A 22,889-nucleotide genomic window follows, 5' to 3' on the forward strand; every position below is an offset into this window, starting at 1 on the left:
CTACTTATTAGCTTTCCTTATAATCAGAAGGTCAGTGGGCTGTGTGCCTGACTATATTATGGATATCCCATCAGCCAACAACTAGATCAAGTTGTAAAAAGCTGGTTGGAAGCTTCACCCTTGAATGCCCAGCATTGTAACAATGTATATATGACAGCCTAAGACAGAAATGGTCTAACGCCAATGTTAACCTTATAATCTACTCAGTTTCTTTTCTTTTCTTTGTGATTTAATCCCACACTAACCTCTCTGCGTTGTTTCTGTCTAGTTAATGCGTCCCCTCAACGCTCTGGAGGAGCTCTACCGTCTGATGGAAAGTTTTATTAGTTGTCGCCGCACCGCTGCCTGTCAGTACACCGCCTGTGGGGCTTCTGGCGTGGGGCTGCTCTCTGTGGCCTCTGAGCTCTGCTCACGTCTGGGAGCCACACACATTGTCATGTGCAACAGCGGCGTTCATCGGTAAGTGCGTGGGCACATGTATTGTGCGCATCTTCCACCTCACTATGGGCCGCCTCCAGTTAAATTATACGTTTTGCGCTCATCATGTTCTTTCTTTTGGCAGCGCACTTGCAATTTTCCTTTCTCTTTCATCTGTTTTGTGTTGACACTCTTCTCACCTTTCCCATTTCCACCGCAGTTTCTCCCTGCTCCCGTGCATCTCATTTATTCTCTAGCTACATCTCAATTTCATGAGCCCCACACTGTTTGCCCTTGGGGTTTTCTATTAATACACTTTTCTCTGCATTAATTAACAGCAGGATATTTTAGTTAATGACATGCTTCTCAGACCAGAGGAAAGCATACATAGGAGATGGACCAATTACTTCCATTCTCACTGATCTCTATATACAGCTTCCTAATTCACCTGCTGCTGAGGGCAGCATTCATCAGTGCATGAGGACAAAAATATCCAGATCGTTTGTCACTGCTGATCCCGAGTACAAGCCTTCATCTTCATCTTGTACTCTGCTCTTCCCCTACACCCACCCACCCACCCACCCGTCTCTCTGATACCCTCTTCCTTTACCGTGTGACAGTTTCCATATCTTTTTGTCTCGGTTATATGCGCAGGCTCGCACACGCTCGTTCATGCATTCACCGTATGTGACTGATGGCTTGATAAAGGGCTGCGGATGGAGCGGTCTGGTTGACAGAGCTCTAATAGAAAGTTGTCTGTGCAATGAGTTCTGTTTATGAACCTACAGCCTATATTTGTGTGTTTGCAATTACATTTACTGGCTACAACTCAGTCAGATACGCAGGCTAAGTGTAGTGACACATCAGGTGACGGCACCTGCCATATCAGAGGTTTATTTGTCAACAGGCTTTCTCTTAAAACACTCTTTTACCCTTCAAAGTTGGAGAATGATGTGCGTATTGGACTTTGTATGACGGGAGAGTGAATCGCAAATCCTTGGCCCGGTGCAAGTTTTTATATATCTATATATATCTATATCTATATATATCTATATCTAGAGATATAGATATATATATAGATAGATAGATAGATATCAATCACATAACTGCAGGGTGCAAGATGCTAGCAGGCAAGGCATACATGGAACGCCATAAGCAAGTGGCTGGCATAGTATACAGGTATATCTGTGCCGAGTATAAGCTGGAAGTCCCGGGGTCAAAATGGGAGATGCCCCCAAGGGTGATGGGGAATGACCGAGCTAAGATCCTGTGGGACTTCCAGATACAGACGGACAAAATGGTGGTGGCTAACCAACCGGACATAGTGGTGGTAGACAAACAGAAGAAGACGGCCGTAGTGATCGATGTAGCGGTTCCGAATGACAGCAATATCAGGAAGAAGGAACATGAGAAGCTGGAGAAATACCAAGGGCTCAGAGAAGAGCTCGAGAGGATGTGGAGGGTGAAGGTAACGGTGGTCCCAGTGGTAATCGGAGCACTAGGTGCAGCGACTCTCAAGCTAGGTGAGTGGCTCCAGCAGATCCCGGAAACAAAAATCGGAGATCTCTGTCCAGAAGAGCGCAGTCCTGGGAACAGCTAAGATACTGCGCAGGACCCTCAAGCTCCCAGGCCTCTGGTAGAGGACCTGAGCTTGAAGGATTGACTGCCCACAGGGGCGAGTGGGGAAATTTTTTTATATATAAATAAATAAATAAAACCCCTTTCTACTATTAACAGTGCACAGATTGTAGGAAAATGAAGCAATTTTTGCTGCTTTCTCTGTAGACTACGAATTGTTAAAATGTAAATGATGAGCACGCTGGCTAAATCTGGAACAATTGAAAAGCCAGTGAAAGCAAGCCAGTAGATTAGCTACGTGGAAATTGCATTATCAGTGTGACAGTCTTCTCAGGCACTATTGATTGGATTAGTTGGCTTGATGGATGAGTTTTAATAACAGTGAAAGCGTGATATTTTGGGTGATATTAGCAAACCCTAGCGTTTCTGTTTTCCTTTTTTTCCCAGTTACTCTGAGGATTCACTGACTGAGAGCAAAAAAAAAAGTTACTACTAATTCTATATTTGGCTTGTTTATGCTTTCCCCCCTTTTTTTAAGTTCTCCTCTTAATTCTATCTTTCATTCCTTTGTGTCTTTCTTTCTCTTGTTCATTTATCAGTATGGGCTCACTCTGCAGAAACACAAAGTGTAAATGGGATATGTGATGGAACAACATAAAACAAATGGGTATAAATCATCTCATACTATCTCACCAGCCCTAATCAAAAGGGAAAATGTGCAGGCTAACGCGCACACACACAGAACTGCACTTCCTTCATCGTGCTCCAGCAGAAGAGGTATTTAAAGATCCTCCTTTTTAGCTTTTTTTTTTCTCCCCACTTCTTTATCGGTGTGGGAAGCTCAAAGCGGGTGCTTAAAATATTCTGGGGTGGCCTGTGAAAGGACATCCTCTGCAAATTCTCTCCTGGGATATCTTTCGGCACATACTGGAAATGATTGTTGGGTTCATTACTTTTATCGTATCTTGTTTCCCTGTAATAAAGTTATGCAACTGAAACTCAAGGGGACTTTTAAATCTTGATTTGATTGACTCAAAGTAACGGCTTCTGGCAGTGATAAGTCCCCCGTCTCACATCTGCTCTTTTTTTTCTTTTTTCTTCTTTTCTCTTCCGTTCTCCTCGGTCAATGTGAAACGCTACCATGAGAGAAGGCGATATTAAACAAACAGCTCAGATTTCTTAGCAGCGTCATGGCAGTGTTGGAACTTTGGACAGTTCAATTTGCAGTGAAAAGGCTCTGGGTCGATCTACCAGTACAGCTTGTTATCATAGAAAGGTCATCCAGCAGCCTTGATGCCCGTCACTGGCTCTCTAAGGATCTATCCCCACACTGCCATCTGTGTGTGCGTGTGTCTGTGTAAAGGCAGAAGAGGAAGAAGCTGGCTGTGTATGTGCCTGGGAACAAAGTTTGCTGCAACTAATGAATCACAGACTCGTGTCAGCACTCATTTTACACATATAGCATCCTTATGGTGGTGAGAGTATAGCGCCTCTGCCAAAGGAGAAGCACTGACTTGTCCTTGGACTTCTTTCTCTGGGCTGAGGACAAGAAAACCTGTAAGTCTCCTCAAGTCCCAGAGGTCTGCCACAAATTTCCCTCTCTTGTACTTGTTCTAAGGCAAAGATCAGCGAACTTGTTATCCTCTTGATGCGCCGCGTTTGCTCGCGGTGATTGACTTTTCAGAAGCAAGTGCAGTGATTCATTAGAGCGAAGACGAGCGAAGGTGAGGTGGGAAGAATGCGATGTAATGGCAAGGTGTCAAGAGGAGCAAAACGCTCTCATGGTGATGTAATTTAGCTGAGCTGGATTTTATTCTCAGTTGATGTTTGTTTCAGTGTCAGATCTCACTTTCAGTCTCCGTCTACTGCAAAGGCTACTCGACTGCCATCACAAAGTCCTAAATGGTAAAATGGCCTGTATTTATATAGCGCTTTACTAGTCCCTAAGGACCCCAAAGCGCTTTACATATCCAGTCATCCACCCATTCACACACACATTCACACACTGGTGATGGCAAGCTACATTGTAGCCACAGCCACCCTGGGGCGCACTGACAGAGGCGAGGCTGCCGGACACTGGCGCCACCGGGCCCTCTGACCACCACCAGTAGGCAACGGGTGAAGTGTCTTGCCCAAGGACACAACGACCGAGACTGTCCAAGTCGAACCGGCAACCTTCCGATTACGAGGCGAACTCCCAACTCTTGAGCCACGATCGCCCCACAGATTTCCTAGTCCCAGATTTCCTCAGTGGATACTGTATTTTGATTGATGGTAAAGAAGATGATTAAGCATCATTGCACTGTTTGATGAGAATAAGCCTGACCGCATGTTTTCTCTCTAACAGCTGCACCCTGAGTGTGACACTGGAGCAGGCCATCCTGCTGGCTCGAAACCACGGCCTTCCACCTCGCTGCATCATGCAGGCCACCGATGTCATGAGGAAGCAGGTATGTGTTTCGCAGACGTCTGCTATAACGAGCCGCTGTCCACTTTGTAGTTTTCCCAGTGCCATACATTTACACACATGTCTCTGACATTTCAGAGGGAGTGTTTTTGAAGGTAAAATAATCGTGCTTTGAATGGCTGTTAAAAAGAGCTTACCTGGCTGCCTTTGACTTAAACCCTGATTATATGATGCAAGGTGATTAATCACCACAGTGATCAGCTTCTCTTCTGTTTTGATAGGGAATGACAAGCTGCTCTGGCAGCCACCTCATTCTCTCGGGATATTTTTGTGGCGTCTTTTCCTCATCGCTTCTCCGGAAGCTGTGCAAACAAAGCAAAACTACAGACCTTCAGTTCAGTTTGTGAACACATTACGTAACCCCGTTCAAAGTAAAGCAGGAAAGCTAAAAAGTTAAAGACTGAAACTTTTACCTGTGAGTGAAACCTCATGGAGACAGTGCGGCGAGTGGAGAGTAGAGAAAGGGTTGTTTTTAAAAGAGAAGAACGGTCAATAGATTAAAAAGGGAGAAGAATTTCCACAGAATTGGACTGCAAAAACAATCAATTCCAAATCTTTTTTCTGCTTAATTTTTTTCAGCAAGTAATGAGGGAACAGGACTCGCATTTCCTTTAAACATCTTGTCAATTTTGAGCCTCTGAAAATGTAAGACTGTTTTTAAAAATGGTTGTACTAAAACAGTAAATGCAATGCTTCTGTTAAACCTCTTGAATTAAAGCTGAAAGTCCGCATTTCAATCAACTCTCGATTGTTGGATTTTACAGTCCTCTGTTGTGTTGCACAGAGGGCTACAAACACTGCCAACTGTATATAGTATTGTTACACAAGAAAAATAAGTGCCTTTCAATTAAAGCATTTAAATCGTCTCAATCCATTTTCCTGCCACGATGACTTAAAAAGAATAACTACTGCGTTGGCGTTTATAAATGAATAAGGGTAAAGTGAATGGAAGTTATTTGAGGTTAAAAAAATAATAGTAATAATAAAGAAGAAACTCATAGAGGTGGAAAGGAAACTAGAGAGCTAATTAACTGAACTGACACATTAATAGTCATAATACTCACACACACACACACACAATACATTGCAGAGGAGAAATGCATAATTCTTCCGTCTTTCCTTCTGACGGGTAGTTTTTCTTCCCCACATAGACAGATATTGTCTTAGATGACTAAAAGAACAGCATCATGAAGGTATCTTTGAATGACTTACTCTTATTTCCACACCTGGAATGTACCTTGGCCTCTTTTGTTAAATTTCATCACAGCATCCTGATGCTGCTGCTGCTGTGTCTACTGCGGTGACATTTTCACACTCTGAGAAAATTTGTGTCTCAACTCACAGAACAGTTTCTACATCTGAAGTCATCACATAGACCGCACGCTTCGTCGAGTGGAATAGAAAGAGTTGTGCCATTTTAACTTCTTTGGTCAATATTTCTCACAGAGTCTATTACTTCAGTAATAATGATATTTTTAAAGGGAACCGGCAGTAAGTATGCTTTTGGGTAATGAAAGAAATATTAGCTGGTGTCCACATGAAAAATCATTAGCTCCTGTCTACATTATAATTTGTTTTGCCTCTTTCTCTCTTCCACCCCCCAAACCTGATTTCAAACTGATCAGATATGCATTCGCTGCTACCAGAATATGAATTGGACCAAATGAGAGAGTAATGAGAAACTCAGCAGACTCGTTGAAAGTCTGGGGCTTGTTTGTTTATCTGCATATGCATTAGGAGTCAAAGGAAGAAATTCCTATTAGTCTTTCAGTGTATACACATTATCACCTCATTTTTATTTATTTATTGTTTTTTAAAGGCTCTAACCATGACCACAGCTCAAACTCTCTTTGAAAGTTGTGTCAGTTGTGGTTTCAGTGCTATTTTCACTGAGAGGAGAGGTTGCCCAGTAGGCTCAGATCCTGCAGGACAAGAGGCATTTAATTTCTCCTCTCAGAGAAATGGGAAGGCAGCCAGCAGGATGCAACTTTGTGCATCGTGTGACCTTGAGTTGTGTAGTGTGCAGCTGGCAAACATTTGGAACCTCGTTGCGAAGGCTGTGATTTGAGGATATTTTACATCCGTTCTGAAAAGTGCAGGCACGGGGATTTATTATTTAGATTAATACAAGTAAACCTTATTCTGTAGTGAGACATTTTCTCTTGCCTTGTATCATTGTTAACCTGGACAGACACTGAGGAGATGTGGTTCAGCCCAGATAGAGAGCTTTGGGGAATCTGAGCTGCATTGTGTGTGTGTGTGTGTGTGCCTACCCTTGCTCTCAGACATCAGCTGATGAATTTGGTGAATATGAATATCACACAGGATTTGAATGACACATCTTCTTTCTCGCTGTAGAGTCACGGTTGCTCACAAAAAAAGGTTATCAGCACAGAATCCAGTCCCAGCAGGATTCATCCATCAAGCCCAGACAACGTAATTCAGACTGAGAATGCTGCGTGGAGGTTTACAAATCACGCTGAGAGTAGACCTGCTTTGCCCAAATTGCATCAAATACATCCAATATTTGCTCTGTATACAAACAGTGTACAGCTTTATACTAAAGGTAAAGAATAACTTATAGCATTGGCTTTATGAACTCATGAAAAAAGAAAAATCTAGTCCCTTTCAAGTTTTTAAAATATCTATAAGAAGTTAATTTTGCGGAGAAGTAAGTGTTGCTTTTTAAACCAGATTGAAAATGCTGACAAATACTCATCATAATTAATTTTACTTTCAATTAAAGCTGGGGGCAAATATTACGTCTCCCATTTTTTTAGAAGCTGACACAGTACATAAAGAGAGTCAACATGTGAAAAATGAAAACATTTCTACTGATTACAGGCAGCACTTTGCATGCGTGAGCGAACTGATGCTCATTATAAACCACCGAAGGACTGTGCATGCACTATTTGAACTCTGTTTCCTGGACAACCATATTTAATCTTATATTCTTTAGCATTATATGTATTTGAGCCTGTGATAATTACATGCTGGCTGCTTTATTGATGGCAGAATCTGCCTGCTTTTCCACCACTGTGGCCCAGACTACAATATCTTAATAACTGTAGTATAGATTGGCGTAAAATTGAAGATTATTTATTAGAAAATGTGATAATAAATGATGTGAAGAAGATATTCCAGAAAGCCTAAACTTTAACATTTACTAAGTGTTTGTGGGGCTTTAGCAATAGATAGGACAGGATAAACCTATTGTTACCAACATATTGGTTTTGATAGCCTATTGCCATGATTGGAATTTAGATTGTGTGTTTAACGAACAGTTGAATAGGTGTACCTAATAAAGTGGATGGAGAGAGTAGATGCTGTGGATGTAGATGCCTGTTCTTTTTACTTACTTGTGAAGTAGGTAAAAACAAGAAGTGTAATATCCTGTTGGAACCTAATAAGATTCTGAAAGTTTCACAGATTTGTGGTTTAAAGTTCTCTTCGCTTTGTTTTTATCGTCTCCAGAACCATCCTTTGAGAGTATACATTCATTATGTTGGTCTGTAAAAGTCCTCGGATAATTTCAGAGTCGTGTAAACAAAATTCCACTTATTTAATTTGCTTTTAATATAGTTTTGGTGTCGTCTCTGTATGCTGTGTCCTTCAGGGACATTAGGGTTCATCTCTGTCTGGAGGCATCAGAATGGATGGCCGTGATAGGCATCGAGTAATTGCTGATGCTATCCTGTTATCTGGCTGTAACTCGAAACAGACGGTAAGATGGGGCACGGCAGAGTTGTAACTGAGAGGTCGGCTAATGCACTTTTGGCCGCTTGCTCTCTCTCTGCTCAAAGAGCAGATGCAGATCCGCTGATGACCTCTTTAAAAAAAAAAGAAAAAAAGATTTGATTATGTGGTTTTTTTTGCTTACTTGCATGCAGCGCAGATGTAGAGACGGTGTGTTTCTGAGCGCAGGTGTTCGTGCCTCTAAATTGAAAGCCTAAGTTGCTTCCTGCCCCCCTACAGTCATTTATCTGCCGACTCTGCGCACAGCCAGCAGACTAAAGGAACATTAGCAAAGAGCAGACATACTCCTGACTGGGCATAATCAAACTCTGTAACACACACAGGCAGACACCCTATTCATCTTCCAGATTCCTTACTACTGGTTTACAATTCCTTACAAAGACTAATCCGCATTGTTCCTTTGCCTACACAGAAACAAAGAAGAGCTACACACTGGCAGCAGCAGCTTAAATTTAGACTCTATACATGCACCGTGCACCTCATATGCTTCATAACATACAATATTTAGAAAAGAACCTGTAATTTCTCCCCTGCAGACAGCTGAAAGTCATTCAAGGCTGGAGATCTTCATGTTGTTAATTAAAAACTCACTGGAGAGATGAAATATGAGCTTCTTGTGTTTTTGAATTTATGACCATAAATAAATCTGTTCAAAGATGAGAAGGGGAAACCAGAGATCCATGAAGAGCTATTCCACTAAAGTCAACACTGACTCAAAACTTCACAGTGCTCCTGATTAAATAAACATCAATAAGCTATTATTGGAAGAACAGCACATGAGATGTCAGATTGTAGACGGTTTGAATGATATTGCTCAGCATTTATTATGACTAAGAGCTGACAAACCATATATTTTGTAGCTTTAGGAAAAAGAACTTCAACCCCCAGAGGGCAGAAATGTTCTTCGGCTTATTGTCTAAGCTTTGTTTAAGCTCTTCTCTCTGTGGTGTTTCATTCAGCTTCTGTTTGTGGCTGTTGCTTTTGGATTTATGTCCTTGTCCTCAATTATTATTATTATTATTATTATTATTTTTTTTTTTTTTTGTCTTTTAGGGGGCAAGAGTTCAAAATTCTGCCAAGAACCTGGGAGTGAGGGATCGCACGCCGTCGTCCGTCCCAAGGTAAAGCTACAGGCACCACTCGTTTTACATTTGGCAACATTAGTTAAAGGTCATTAGCTTTTCTTGTTTTTGAGGCCACTCTTTTTAGGATTTTTCCAAACTTCATGTTATGGATCTTTCTTCGCACTTCTTTTCATGGACGGCATAAAAAATGAATTTAACCACAGGATGTTGACCATTAGTTTGAAGCTCTGGGTTTCCTGTATTTATTAACCAGACATGACTATATTTGGAGCACAGAGTAGAGCTGATTAGCTACTGCTAACTAACTAGACTGCATAGCAAAGGAGCCTCTGTTATTCATATGTTATCTTTTTTTGTAAAAAATGGTGAAAAAAAAAATGTAAATCAAGCGTCAAGCCACTTCCTCATTGGCTTCACATTTTACACCAAAAAATTATGTATGTCTTTTATATACAGTCTATGATTAAATCCAATAATTTAATGAGGAAACTGACATGGAAGCTATGTAAGAAAATAAACTATTTATTTATGCACATAACATTGGCCAAAAAAGATGCTTTTTGGAGTGCTTTTGGAAGAGAGAATTAAACAGCAAGACCCAGCAAGATGTTGTTCAGCATGAAAAAGTGCCTCCATAATGTCCATCTGAGTAGCTGAGAAGAATTAAGCAGAAGGACATGTACTGTAGTGCTATAGATCTCTGCCTGTGCTTTTTCAACAGGTCTGGAACCAAATGGTCATTTTAGGGATATTAGCAGAAAGATTCCTGTTGCTCAGTAGCTTTAACAGGAGGGCAAAGACTGCTCTAGCAGAGAGGCAGCCCTTTTGAACCTTTTAGTGAAATTGACAAATAAAATTTAGTGGCCGGATGATTAGTGTTGAGACACTGAGGCATTGTGGTCATGCAGCAAAATTACTGCACTCCCTGCAGGCTTATGTCATAAGTGTTGCAGCATAAGTAGCTGCCACAACTGTGGGATATGTATGTATCCTCTGAGGGTCTTTACAAGATGGACTCTCATTCCTGCTGATCTGTAGATGGAAGGGTCTCTTACATTTTGTCCCGTAGTTACGTGTTGTTAACGCTCAAGTTGCGAGAAATTCACGTGATGTTGTGGAAAATATAACGAGACCGCGTTTTTCCACTGTGCAGAAATGATCTTTCAGGAGATGCGGATGTGAAGTGTAAAATATTAATGCATTTGTTATAAAATAAATAAATAAAAAAGAACCCGGAGAAGAGATGAGCGCAAATGCTTCTCATATTCTCAGTTGGCAAAGAGAGTTTTCTTGATACCACCATTTAGAATAGAGGGGTCCACTCCAACAAATTCATCATATCTCATGCTGCTCGAGTTTGATCTTGGATTACAAGTGACCTATCACGGACAAGAGCAAATCAAAGTGTTGCTTCAGCAATGTTTCTGTTCACCAAGGTGGCAGAAGAAACCATGCTTTGACTGGGAGAAGTATGGAAACTATTAGGACACTTTTTACATTTAATAATTTAACAAATGAATACGGATTTAACAGCTCATGGACTTATACATGAGCACTTTATATTATACATTACGATGTATAGAGGGCAGACTTATCAAGTGTAACAAAGATACTGTGCATAGTTTTAGTACGTACAAGTTGTTTGCTTGTTTTTTACTCTCTTTGCATATTTAATATTGTTTTACTTGGTAATACAGAGCTATTACTGCATGCTTCCAGTACGCATCCTCATATCCGGTAACTCCAAACAAAGACCTGAAGCCTGAAGAATCATCGCTTTGGTTGAATGTAATTAAGCGTCATGTTGCATATGTGTTTCTCTGATCAGGTTGTACAAGCTGTGCCAGCCTCCACCCCCAGATGGTGATCCATAATGCATCGCATCCAGGAAGAGGTCTTGAGGATCTTTTGAGTCAGCAACGCTTTCCCTCCACCAATAGCTTAATCTAATTAAAGAGAGTTATTGGGTTCATTTTACATGTCCAGAGTAGCTGCCTAAAGTGTAAATAGAATTTCTAAACCTTAGATTGTGTTTTAATACTTTACATTTTTCACTGTTGTATTTGATACATATTGTTGATTTTCTTTTTATTCTGTGATGCATCTGACAAGACAATGTGTCAGAGCGAAGGGAGCGAAATTAGCTTAATGAATGAACAAAATTAATCCCATCAGTTAAGTGTCTGCATGTTATTCTTCTTGTTTTTATGAGGGACATTTGCATTTCATGGTATTAGCTTTATTTGCATATGAAATAAACGATTAGAAGGATACTGGATGTAATTTGGCACAGTATTTGTTCAAATTAGCCAGTAATTTGTCAGCTTCTGTTCAGCTCTGACTTCAGTGCTTTGTCAGTTCCGTGCTGTTTAATCATATGACTGTGTGTGTGTGTGTGTGTGTGTGTGTTTCTTGAAAAGATGTTTATTCACTTGTTAATATGCACAGCATTTAGCAAAAAGAAAGAAAAACAAGGGGGGAAAGTATTGATAGAGTCATACTGTCTCACTGGGTTCAGATTGTTAGGCATGCACATGAAGATTTTTCAGTGATTTTTATCAGTATTAACATAAAACAGCATACAGTTAGGAGCTATATTCTGTGTTCCTATATTTTTATATATATATTGACAATACTCAGGATTAAAACATGCTATCATTGTAGAGTGGATGACTAGCTTGCTACTATGCAAAGGGTGATGTTTCCTACATAGACCGTATGCCTCTGTATGATCAATGTAAAAATGAAGATGATTGGGGTTTTTCTGCATATTCCCTTCAAAATCCTACAAAATAATAATAATAATCCTGCCATGTATACAGTTTGTAAAATGTACATTAAAGCTGATTACAGGGGACACTTCTGTAGTTGATTTACTCCTGAAAATGACCATTTTTCCACCGGCCATGTTGGTTGTGGTTGGTGTAGAAGATACCCGCCTTTCCACAACTCTTTATTTAGGTGTGCATGCAGTTTTACTTATCAGTGTGCAGGTAATGTGGCCTAATTAAAGCTACGAGGAGAGAAGTGCGCTTGTTTCCTTGTGGTAATTAGCAGAATGCGCAGTAACTGGTCAGTGCACGAATTTGTTGCCCAATTATCATGCTGAAGCGCGCGCACGCACACACCACAGTCTCGTTAAAGATAGTGCTAGGCAGTGCCCGGTGTATAAGTGGGAGTGGCCGTGGCGCGGTTAAAACTGGCAGCCAGTAAGCGGAAGATTTGTAATCCCTGTCACAGAGCCGCTGTGGCATTGGCTCATGCGGGGAAGCTACAGCCACAGAGTCAGTAAGGCGACAAGCTGGGGAAGGTCCCGGGCTGACTCTCCTCCAGGATGAGCCGGACTCATAGTCACCCGCTCCGCACTTGACGCAAACCTGCCTGAACTTAACGTGGCTCGGTGCACATTTTCTACATTTCAATTCGCCGAGACGTCTCCTGAAGGACGAATGACAGCGGCTCACCTCATGATTTCATCCCGCTAAAAGCTCAACACAACAGTTTCTCCATGGCGTCTCTTCAACAGTCAAGAATTCAGTCGTATCTGGAGAAGAATAAAATCGGACCCTTGTTTGAGGTGAGTGTACGAATGTGCATCCAACTCCGAAGTTATTGGCAGCCGGTTTAAAGGACCACCACTGCTGTGCACCGGACTGCGTTATTCGCTTTAATTTATAGTTTGTGCCAAATGGCGAGCGCGCGTTTGCGTGAACTGTCACTGTCTTATTACTGCATTATTACTTATGCGTCGTATAGTTTAAATCAGAAGGGCTGGTTTCAAATAAAAACATTTATTTTCTTGCACTTCTACAGCCGATGTCTTCCCCCTGCGCTTCCCTTTAAACGACACTGCAAACCCTATAAAGCAATATCGGCTGCTCTGTCTGCCCTCACATCTCCAAGCTTACATCCTTCTGCTGGTGATTTGCATTTAAGAAGACTGGGATGTAGCATCCTCTCTGTGCCTTTTACAGTTTGGTGAAGTTGGGGGAAGCCAGTTGTAATTCAGACTGGACACAGTAGGCTTAGCTTTTACTATACGTTGTGCTACAGAGGACACAGCCACCCTCGCTGTGTGTTTGTCACTGAAACCGTCTGTGTGTTCTTCATCGGGGGTTAGAGCTACAGTAAGAAACCCAGGGGGTTAGGAAAAGCATGACTTCATCCCTTGTTTGCTCCTGGATTAATTGCTGAAAGCAGGTCTGCACGGGTGTGAGACATAATCAGATTTATTAGAAGTAGCTTTTCTCTGAGGTGCAGAAGTCTGATTTCAAGAATCACTTATCACCATGAGAAGAAGGCAAGGATACAGAGGGATGGCTGTATACGTGAACTGACTATACGTGTGCTTCACAAATGTGCTGACGCTTCACTTTTCCCCAGCTGCATGTGTGGAAGCGGCAAACGCACAGAGCTTGAAGTGCATGGATTACAGGAGCTGCTGTGGCTTGTTTCAGCACCGTGGACAGTGAATCAAGCCTAACATGCATTTCACCAGCGTAGAAGAGAGAAAATCTTCCTACCAGGCTCAAAACCGCTCAGTTGAAAGGCCTCTGTAATCTCTGATTGTTTGTCTTTGCTCCCTCCATATTCCTCTTCCACCTGTCCCCCCCTCCCCACCCGTCCCTGCCGCCTGTCTGTGATTTCTTTTTCATTCCTTGCTCCGTGCTCAATTAAATTGTGTTTCCTTCATGTGACGATTGAAGGCGATTAAAGCCAAGGAAGTGCTCGGCGCGCTGATCAAAAATGCATTTGTTGCAAACATCTGTGACGAGACTTTATAGCGAGCCATTCACATCCAGAGTTGTCTCCCAAAGTTATCAAACAGACTTGTTATTCTGAGTTACAGAGACGGGGATCGTTGGCGAGGTGTTCACAGCAAATAGGCTGCGAATGGCGTGTTGTGAGGCTGCATTGTGTCGTGTAGATTTGCTGGGGAAACTGCCAGGAGGGAGAAAGAGGTGTAGTAAGAGGAGGATATTGAAAACTCTCCTGGCTCTGTCGCTCTCCTCATGAGAAAAATGATGTAGCTGCTACCCTGCTGCTGTGCTTGAAAACCCTTGACCATTTCATTGTTGTCCTAAAGAAAATCCATCCGTGTGCTTTCAGTTGTGAAGAAACAAGTTCTTTTTTTTATTTTATTGGACAAGTCCTGAAGAGAGGTTTGAATTCTCGCTGTAATTTCTTTTCTTTTTCTTTTTTTTTTCTTTTTTTTGGATCAGATGTAGAACATTGATACAGGTGAAGGAATGATACAGCTGTTCTGTGCTGCTCAGACCAAAAAAGGGGCTCGCTGGAAGCTTGATATCCAAACAATACAACACCTACAGGTAAAATGAATTTATAAATGTACTTGTAATTAAGGTACTACAAGAGCACAGTGTGGACAGTTATGGCAAAGTGAACTACAAAAACAAAATGTAGTGATACTATTACAGTATAATGGTCTTGTATTACAGAGATTCATTATAAACAAGAAGCCATCGTGATCACAAACACTTTAAAACTTGCCCTGTTAAATTACAATAATGTGCTGCCAGTTAGAATTGCCTACATCAAAGTGCTGCTTTTATAATATGCATTCTATAATCTGCAGCACTCTGTGAAAGATATTACACCACCACACTATATAATAGAGGCCATTTTACTCTTTCTTTTTTAATCTCCATAAATAGTTTTGTACAAAAACATATTAAAGTGTCATAGAGCTACAGTCATTGGACACTATTATTATTTAAGATGGGTACACTGTAGTTATGAAGGGATGGACATGCTCACTAACCATCCTCATGTAGGCTGTGGTGTTTAAATGATGCTCAATTGGTACAAAGTGTGTCAACAAAATATCCCTACACCATTACACCGGTCTATGCCTTTGAAACAAGGCAGGATGGCTTCATCCTTTCAAATAGCGACCTCAGTTTGCTATTTTCAGCTGACAGGAGTGTTGCGTGGTGTGGTCTTCTGCTGCTGTAACCCATCTGCCACAAGGTTCAATATGTTGTACAGTAGATCCAGAGTTTCTGAAGTAGACCACTATGTCTGGCACCAATAAACATGTCACATTCAAATCACTTTTCTTCCCCATTCTGATGCTCAGTTTGAACTTCAGCAGGTCGTCTCAGCCATGTCTACATGATTAAATGCACTTAGTTGGTGACGTGTGATTGGCCAATTAAAGCGTTAATAAGAAGTTTAACAGGCGTGACTAACAAAGTGGGCATTGAGTGTAAAACCACTAACCAGGTTCTCAAGCTACATGTTGCTGGCTATGAGGTTAGTTTTTATTGCTTTTGAACTATGCCCATTTGGATGTAACCACTGTGATATCACCTGTTGGTTTGTGGGACCCTGTTTTGAAGGTGAAGGGGACAGTTATCAGTATGAGCTGTCAGGCTACATTAGCAAAGCAAGAGGAATTCTATGGGTGCAGCGCACATAAACAGACATCTCCTAATGACATAAAATGCTAGCAGGCTTAGTGATCAAGCAACAGAATGGGACAGTTTGGAGAGATAATGTACTTTGAAAAAGCACCGACACCACAAACACGACTGAGAGATCTAGTTCTTTGAGTTGATGAGAAGTAGCAAAAAATTGTAGCGGGCTTTAAAGTGGTTTCTTTCCTCGGTGAGGTTTAACGTGGCTGACTTGCTTGTGGAACCAGCCTCAAAGGGCCACTAAAGGAACTGCAGTCTTCTGCACTCGGGCCCTTGATTATGACAAGATAGCAAGCTTAAAAACATGGTATTCATTTCACTGCACTGTCACAGGAACACTGATGAATACTTGAATACTAGCCACAGGTAATTAATCTCTGTTGTGGTGGCTCGTTGCTAGCTAAACTTCAACACTGTTCTCAGATACACAAACAGTGGAAAGTGGATCACACATCCACACAAAAAAAGTCCAAACGCAGCATAACCGTCACAACACCACTAAATTAATGATGATTGAACTTAAACACTTGTATTCCCAGGAGTCTTTTAGCTCATTAGTGCAGAAATTGTGTGTAGCGGTAGTACTCTGTAGAGACGTTCTTTAGCGAACGATCTAATTCGTACAGAAAATATAAATGGATTGTCTCCTTCAGCTTTTACATAACTCTTCATAGTAAAGGCCGCCCTTTGTTTGCTGAAGGATCTCCTAAATATATTTATTGAAGAGCCTTTCCGAACGCAAGTGTACAAGTTTGTTATGGAAATAAAAGACGTCCTTTGTCTCCATTAAGAGTCCTCTTACAATATTGGCTATGTATGTTTAAGTCCTCCCTCCCTCCTTGAACTCTCCGATCTGTACCAATCTACCCTTGGCTTTCATGTTGCATAAAAATCCAACTTCAGCTTAATTTTTTTCCTCCTAAGGCAAAGCGCCATCACTCCTTCCTCATACCCAGCTGCAGTCTTAAACAGTGTGAGTAGAAGCGAGGGTTCATTTACTCGCCCTGATGAGACACAGCTTATGATTTGCCAGAGAATCGATCTCCCACCCCACTAATGAAATAGTTGCTTTGCAGAGATAGCAAGCTGAGTCAACACAGACATAATATTCTTCCAAAACAGTGAAGCAGCCTCTCATAATAACTGAAGTAATTGCTCTCTAACGTATTGTAAAGTGTTTTGGTAAATTGATATTCTTTTCAAACACCTGCCCTTTTCCAATGCCTTAGCAGTTTTACTGCAATGTAACAAATCCCAGTCAGTGTTAGGCATTAAAGCAAGCTGAAGGTCACATGCTCAGGTTTCGTTGTTATACTCGGTATGATACTCCATTGTAAATGCCACTTTTTAAAACTATAAAAGCCCCCCTTTCCTGACATTTGTCAACACACAGGGCTCATTAGTTGAATGAAATAATGGGTCTAATTCTTTAATCTTTGCTTTATCGAAGGAGGATCTGCAGGATCTACCTGCAAGCTTCTGACATTTAAACTCGTGTAACACAGTTGGTGTAAAATGGTGCATTCTTTGCCTTTATCAGCAGACGGTGTAAAAAAACCCGCTCTCATATTCCTCCCCGCTGTGATCTGTCAATCATGTCTTAGTCGATATAATGGTTCTGTTGGAACTGTGAACTGATGGATCATGTAAATGTTGCCTGGATCAAAAAAATGTCACAGCATTGAACTGGAAACTGGTGTAACAGTCAGATGTTGAAATACAGCCCTGCTCTGTGAAGCAATTGGGGTCTGACTTTTTCTCCTTTGTGACTTTAATAGCTTGAATACAGGTTTGACATGAATTGAGTATTTGTTATAGTTTAGAGGCTGCTGTGATTGCTCGGCGATATGATGTAGACTGTATTTAGTGTGATTTACATACATATTTAATTAAATAGAACAGGTCTGGATTGTTCACAACAGTGTTTAGAAACTTGCAAATGGAAAATACTGTTGCTTCTAAAATATCGGCGCAACACGAATGCATATAATTTCTTTGAAGTTTGTGTATGTATTGCTTTCATCATTCATATGCCTTAAAAAAGAAGATCAGGTTCAATTAGTTCTACACAGTGAGAATGACAGATTTGAAATCGATGACTGGGGAAAAAAGAACACCCGTACTGAATTTGCACTTTGTTTGAGCCAATGCTTTGGGTCAAGGTGCAGGAATTTAAACGAGTAGGCTGCTCAGTTTCTACTTATTGGTGTTTCTGCTTTGAGTGAAGTTAAATGACTTTGCTTCTCCCTCAAGATTTCTCTGAGTGAACTGTTTATCCGTTCACGTAGAAAAGTTCCACTCCAACTTGCTCAGCTGTGTAGTTCTGCTAATGTGCTGCGTCCAGGGTTTAAGAAGTCCAGCCCTGCAGTGCTGTTAAGAGGTCAGGTAGGGCTGGGAAACACGTATATGCACAGACACACACCACCTGACCTATTGATCCACTTCCTTTGGAGATAATTTACTGGACTCTGTGTGATTGAGTGTTTTGCAGCTTATTTTTCACCAACATTATTACCAACATCCCTCATCTTTCTGTCTCAGTGAAACTTTAATATTTCTTGTTGGCCATAAACATACACCTAAACTTAATAAATATGTGTTCACTGTGTCAGACCTGCATTTACTGTGATTTCTTCCCATTTCAAGATTATCTACACTGTATAGGAAAACCAAATGGCAGAACTCAGGTAGATAATTGCTGTTATAACATGTTAAATGTTCTGCTTAATTGCAGGTAAATTAAAGTGCTGGACACTTTAGAGCATATTATTTATGTTATTGTCCAAAATTGAGCCACTACAAACCTGGAGTCCTGTCGCGCCCACTTAAGACACTGAAACAATGAAACAGTGCATATTCACACAATACAAACAAATACTCTGAAATAAGACTTAATAAAATGCTTAATAGTTAAAGACCTAAAATATTGAATTGATTCATGTTAATTGAGAGCCATCAGTCAAAAAGTAAAAAAGTCACATAAAATTTGATAAATTACAATATTAATTTACATTGCTTGATCTTAATTACTTTGAGCATTTGACTTTACAATGGAACTAGGACTGTGAGATGTAACCCAAACCTCTTTATCCTCAAAGTCAATGTGTTGAAAGCAAAAAAAAAAAAAAAAAAAAATAGGCAAGCATAAAGATTTGTTTGACAAGGGCCAAATTGCAATGACTAGATGAATGGATCAGGGTATCTTCAAAACTGCAGCTCTTGTGGGGTGTTCCTGGTCTCCGGTGGTCGGTATCTTAAACTGGTCCAAGGACGGAGCAGTGATGGATGGCCAAGACTCGTTGATGCATGTGGGGACCAAAGGCTAAGGCTGAGTAGTTCAATGCAACAGATGAACTACTTTAGCTCAAATTGGTTAGAAAGGTGTCAGAAAACACAGTGCATCACAGTTTAATGCATGTGGGACTACTTGGTATTTGAGTTGACCTAAGTCATAATTTGCAAAGTACAGTTTTCTGGTCCATGTCATACTTTTCATAACCAAACAGCATCCGCCCTACAGAGGTAGAACCTTTGTCTCACCTTCACTCTCTATGCTGATATCCATGTTTCTGCCTGCATCCGTTTCTTGTAAGACTGCAGAGCTGTCATTCAAATGATTAGAAAATGCCATTAACAGTATATTTTGTAAAATCATTAAATTAACTATAAATTAGAACACAGAAGAACATTGGTCTTATTTTTTAGGAATGTGTATCATAGGTCAGTCAGATCAGGATTTAATATAATTGATATTCTTTGAACTTGGATTGCTGTCTGATTTCTTTTCTTTCAACTTATTTTTTCCCTTTCAACAGGAAATAAGGTCAGTATTTTCTGCAATGTAACAACGAGAGAGGAAAGGACTTGAACAGAGAATACAGGGGAGGCTTAGTAAATGTCCAAAGTCTATATTTTTAGTCAAAAATAAGCAGTGATCATAGGAACAAGGAAGGCAGCAAAGTAAACAATCCAAGTAGGGAGCAGGCAAAAGGCAAATCCATAAAACAGCCCAAAAAGGTCATACACAAGAAAATCAATGACTAAACATGAGAAATAACAAGAACACTAGAAAACAAGAAAAACTAAGAAATGCCTGGAAATCTTGACATGGTGAAAGTAAGACGATCTGACAGGGAACATACAGGAACAGCACATCCTGCAGTGAGGAGCTCACTGATGGGAGATGGGTGAGTAATTGGCAAATAGGGAACAGGTGTTTGGGGGGCGGGGGGGAGACTAATCAGGATGTGGCAGACAGGAGGGAGAGGGTACCGTCAAATAATCCAAAAAATGACCTCCTACCTCCTTTTCTAATCACTTTGAGCGAGAACGTCATGGGGTTAAGCAAATTTGTGAAGAAAAATTCAAAAGGACTTTCGGTGCTCAGAGAATCTGACTAGACTCCTTAATCCTTTATCATCCAAGTATCATACAGGTCACCTGGATGTTTTTTGTAATTTTGGCTGTAAAATTACAAAATAATTCTCATCTTTCAGGGACAATTTTAATTTTCTCTTTAGATTAAAATTGTCGAGGAGTAAGATCATGTGACGAGCACATGGTAAAATCCAGGTGGAGCTGACTTTTTTTACAGCAAATTTCTTCTATTCTTTCCCAAAGCTGTTTGCATTTCATCTCTAGCACAAATGATAACAGCGTTACGGCCATTTAACGAGCACTTGTAAAATAGGCCAGTGTGACATATCGAAACTACAATATACAGAAGACGGACTACAAAACATAAATGTTACTTCATCCATTACAGTGTTGTTTCATCTAGGTCGAATAAACAAGAACATCGACAAAAATGTATCATTAATTACAAAGGGTGTAACTTTAAAGAAAACACATAGCTTAAAAGATGAAATATATCTTATTTCCTTGTGTTTCCTGCTGGAAAGTGATCCAATTTAACTCCTTTTCTTCTCTTTATTTTGGATTTCTGTAACTTCATTGAAACCTCTCCGTCTGTCACTTAGCCAAACTGACCTGAAGCAAAAATTAATGAATGATCATCCTAAAGACTGGTGATGCAACAGTGGGTATTACTAAATATTTAGCATTAATTATCAAAAACACTCTGTATATCATATTGCATACGGTCCAGTATGAGAAGTGAGTCGCTTTGATCATAAATCCAGATAAGCTCGTTACCTTACATCTTCAAGACTAAGTATAGCTTCGGGTTTTCTACGCTTGCTCTTTTGGTTGTAGTTTCAGCCATTTGTATGCACACATGTTGGTGGGTTATTACAGCATGCAGACACAGATCTGCTCACTTTGAATCATTTTAAGCAAATGTGTAGGCTTGGTAAATACCTGTCAATTAGGAATAAAATGATTTCCTTTGGTAATTTATTATGACACCGTGAGAAAATTGAAACAAAGCCTTTTTTCCCTTTTGATGTCTGGCTGGTAGGGTAAGTGATTCATTTACAAATGAACAGCATCAAAATTCAGGGGAGAGAAGGTTAGGATTGGTTAAATTGCATCATAATGTGCCAGAGAAAGTGCTGCAGCATCCGTATCAATTAGACGTTATCTTTTTCTTCAAACTCTGTGATGGTCTTGAGTTTGGTAACTTGGTGTGACAGATGTGTGGTCATGCACGGGTTAACACGGCTTCCCCTCAGGCACAGTTAGAGTAATTACCACGAGACAGGCGGCTCAACACACGGCCCAAGGCCAGGTTGGTCCTGAGGGAGTGCAGGATGGGGACAAAGAGGGAAGGTAAAGCATTTCTGTGGTATCTGGAAGATCGAGCAGGGACACGATGAGTGAAGTCCAAAATGAGGAAGACTTAAAGCGTGCAGTGTTAGGCAGGGGGAAGGAGTATCCTTGTATTTGTAAGAAGACAGGAAACAATCAGGAGAGAGAGAGTACAGTGGCTCTGGTGCATGCTAATAAAGATATCACGTCCATTTCCAGCCCGCTGATCCTGGGGGCTTACTGATGTGTGAAGCTGATAGTCATGCTGGTGGTGTAGGAGAGCTGATCATGTGATACAAAGAGCCTTGACAGTTGCCCTCTGTTTGTTCAGCTGGTGACTAATGACCATGTGTGTACAGTGTGCAGACACTATCAGTGCTCATACTGTATGTATTTCTATAATGTGTGTGTTTTTAAAGGTTGCAAAGACAAAGTTCATTTGGCTGTTTGTCCATTACCTTTCCAGCTCAGCTTTAATGTAAATGATGGCGGAAACAATCCACAGTGCTCATTCTGTGTCTTCCCAACTTTAGCTCTAACTAGTATTAGTTGTCCCCAATTGTATTGTGCTACACAGTATGTTATTTTGAAGAGGATAATCTACACACTGTTGACGTAGAGCTGGCTCGTGGATGAGATCCTTGAGTGATGGCGATAAAAAAGTGGCAAACTTGGGACGATACTTAAAGAACAGCAGTTCTTTGAGTGAAAATGGCGTGTTGATGCCAGAGATCAGCCAAAAATGGCCAGACTGGTTCGAGGTGATAGGAAAGCAACAGAGAAGACCATCTCTGAATGAAACAGATGGGCTACAGCAGCAGAGGTCCACACTGTGTCGAAAAACTGACACAAGAGCTCACCAAAACCTTTGAACAATAGAAGATTCTGCTGCAGCATTCAGCTGATAGAAGCTTGTCTAACCAAAATCAAAGCACGAGTCCATCCTGGCTTTTCTTACGAGTTTAGGCACATGGTGGTGTAATAGTGTGGGCAATATGGGGCAAAGTGTCCCTAATAAAGTGTTCAGTGAGCGTAGTAAATAAAATTCAGTTTTTCTGATTTTTCAAATGCTAGGTAGTCTTGTGACTGTGTGAAGTTGATGTGTAGTTAAAAAGATATACAAAAGATACCCAAGAAGTTTGCAAAGAAGAGCTTTGTGAAGAAAAAGTGTTTCTCATATAGAACACAAAATACATTGAATGCAGTGATAGTCATAGCAAGGCCTCTGTGCGTTTCGTTTTCTATTTTAATTACTTGATTGCTGTGCAGCAGAAAGATCGTCATGTAGGTTTTGAAAAGGTTAAGTCACGTATAAATGTTGTGAATAAATCTGTTCCTGTGGAACACAGCAAGCACCACAGATAATTACCAAAAAGATGATAAGCAAATTAGCATTTACACGCTTATTTTATTGTTATTAATCCAACAGTATCGGAA

General features: G+C 40.7%; 2 protein-coding genes across 5 annotated transcripts in view; both read left to right on the forward strand.

Annotated features, from left to right (window-relative positions):
- The window catches only part of prex2 (phosphatidylinositol-3,4,5-trisphosphate-dependent Rac exchange factor 2), a 97,323-nt gene extending 85,040 nt beyond the window's left edge, over positions 1 to 12,283 (forward strand). For 2 of the 3 annotated variants that reach the window (XM_085468477.1, XM_085468478.1), the window contains exons 38-41: positions 269 to 459; positions 4,343 to 4,445; positions 9,272 to 9,339; positions 11,132 to 12,283. In XM_085468477.1, the coding sequence (XP_085324603.1) occupies positions 269 to 459; positions 4,343 to 4,445; positions 9,272 to 9,339; positions 11,132 to 11,177 (408 nt within the window). In that variant the 3' untranslated portion in view covers positions 11,178 to 12,283. The remainder of the gene's footprint in view (positions 1 to 268; positions 460 to 4,342; positions 4,446 to 9,271; positions 9,340 to 11,131) is intronic. The other variant, XM_085468479.1, reaches the window with a different exon arrangement.
- Positions 12,284 to 12,496: 213 nt separating this feature from the next.
- The window catches only part of lg9h8orf34 (linkage group 9 C8orf34 homolog), a 76,485-nt gene continuing 66,092 nt past the window's right edge, over positions 12,497 to 22,889 (forward strand). The window contains exons 1-2 of one of the 2 annotated variants that reach the window (XM_085468480.1): positions 12,826 to 12,880; positions 14,526 to 14,633. In XM_085468480.1, coding sequence (XP_085324606.1) covers positions 14,553 to 14,633 — 81 coding nt within the window. In that variant the 5' untranslated portion in view covers positions 12,826 to 12,880; positions 14,526 to 14,552. Of the gene's footprint in view, positions 12,881 to 14,525; positions 14,634 to 22,889 lie in introns of both variants that reach the window. The other variant, XM_085468481.1, reaches the window with a different exon arrangement.

Source organism: Copadichromis virginalis, linkage group LG9 (assembly GCF_057382275.1).
Source record: "Copadichromis virginalis isolate Kocher_CV1m ecotype Utaka linkage group LG9, C_Virginalis_male_GT1.1, whole genome shotgun sequence".
Taxonomy (NCBI): domain Eukaryota; kingdom Metazoa; phylum Chordata; class Actinopteri; order Cichliformes; family Cichlidae; genus Copadichromis; species Copadichromis virginalis.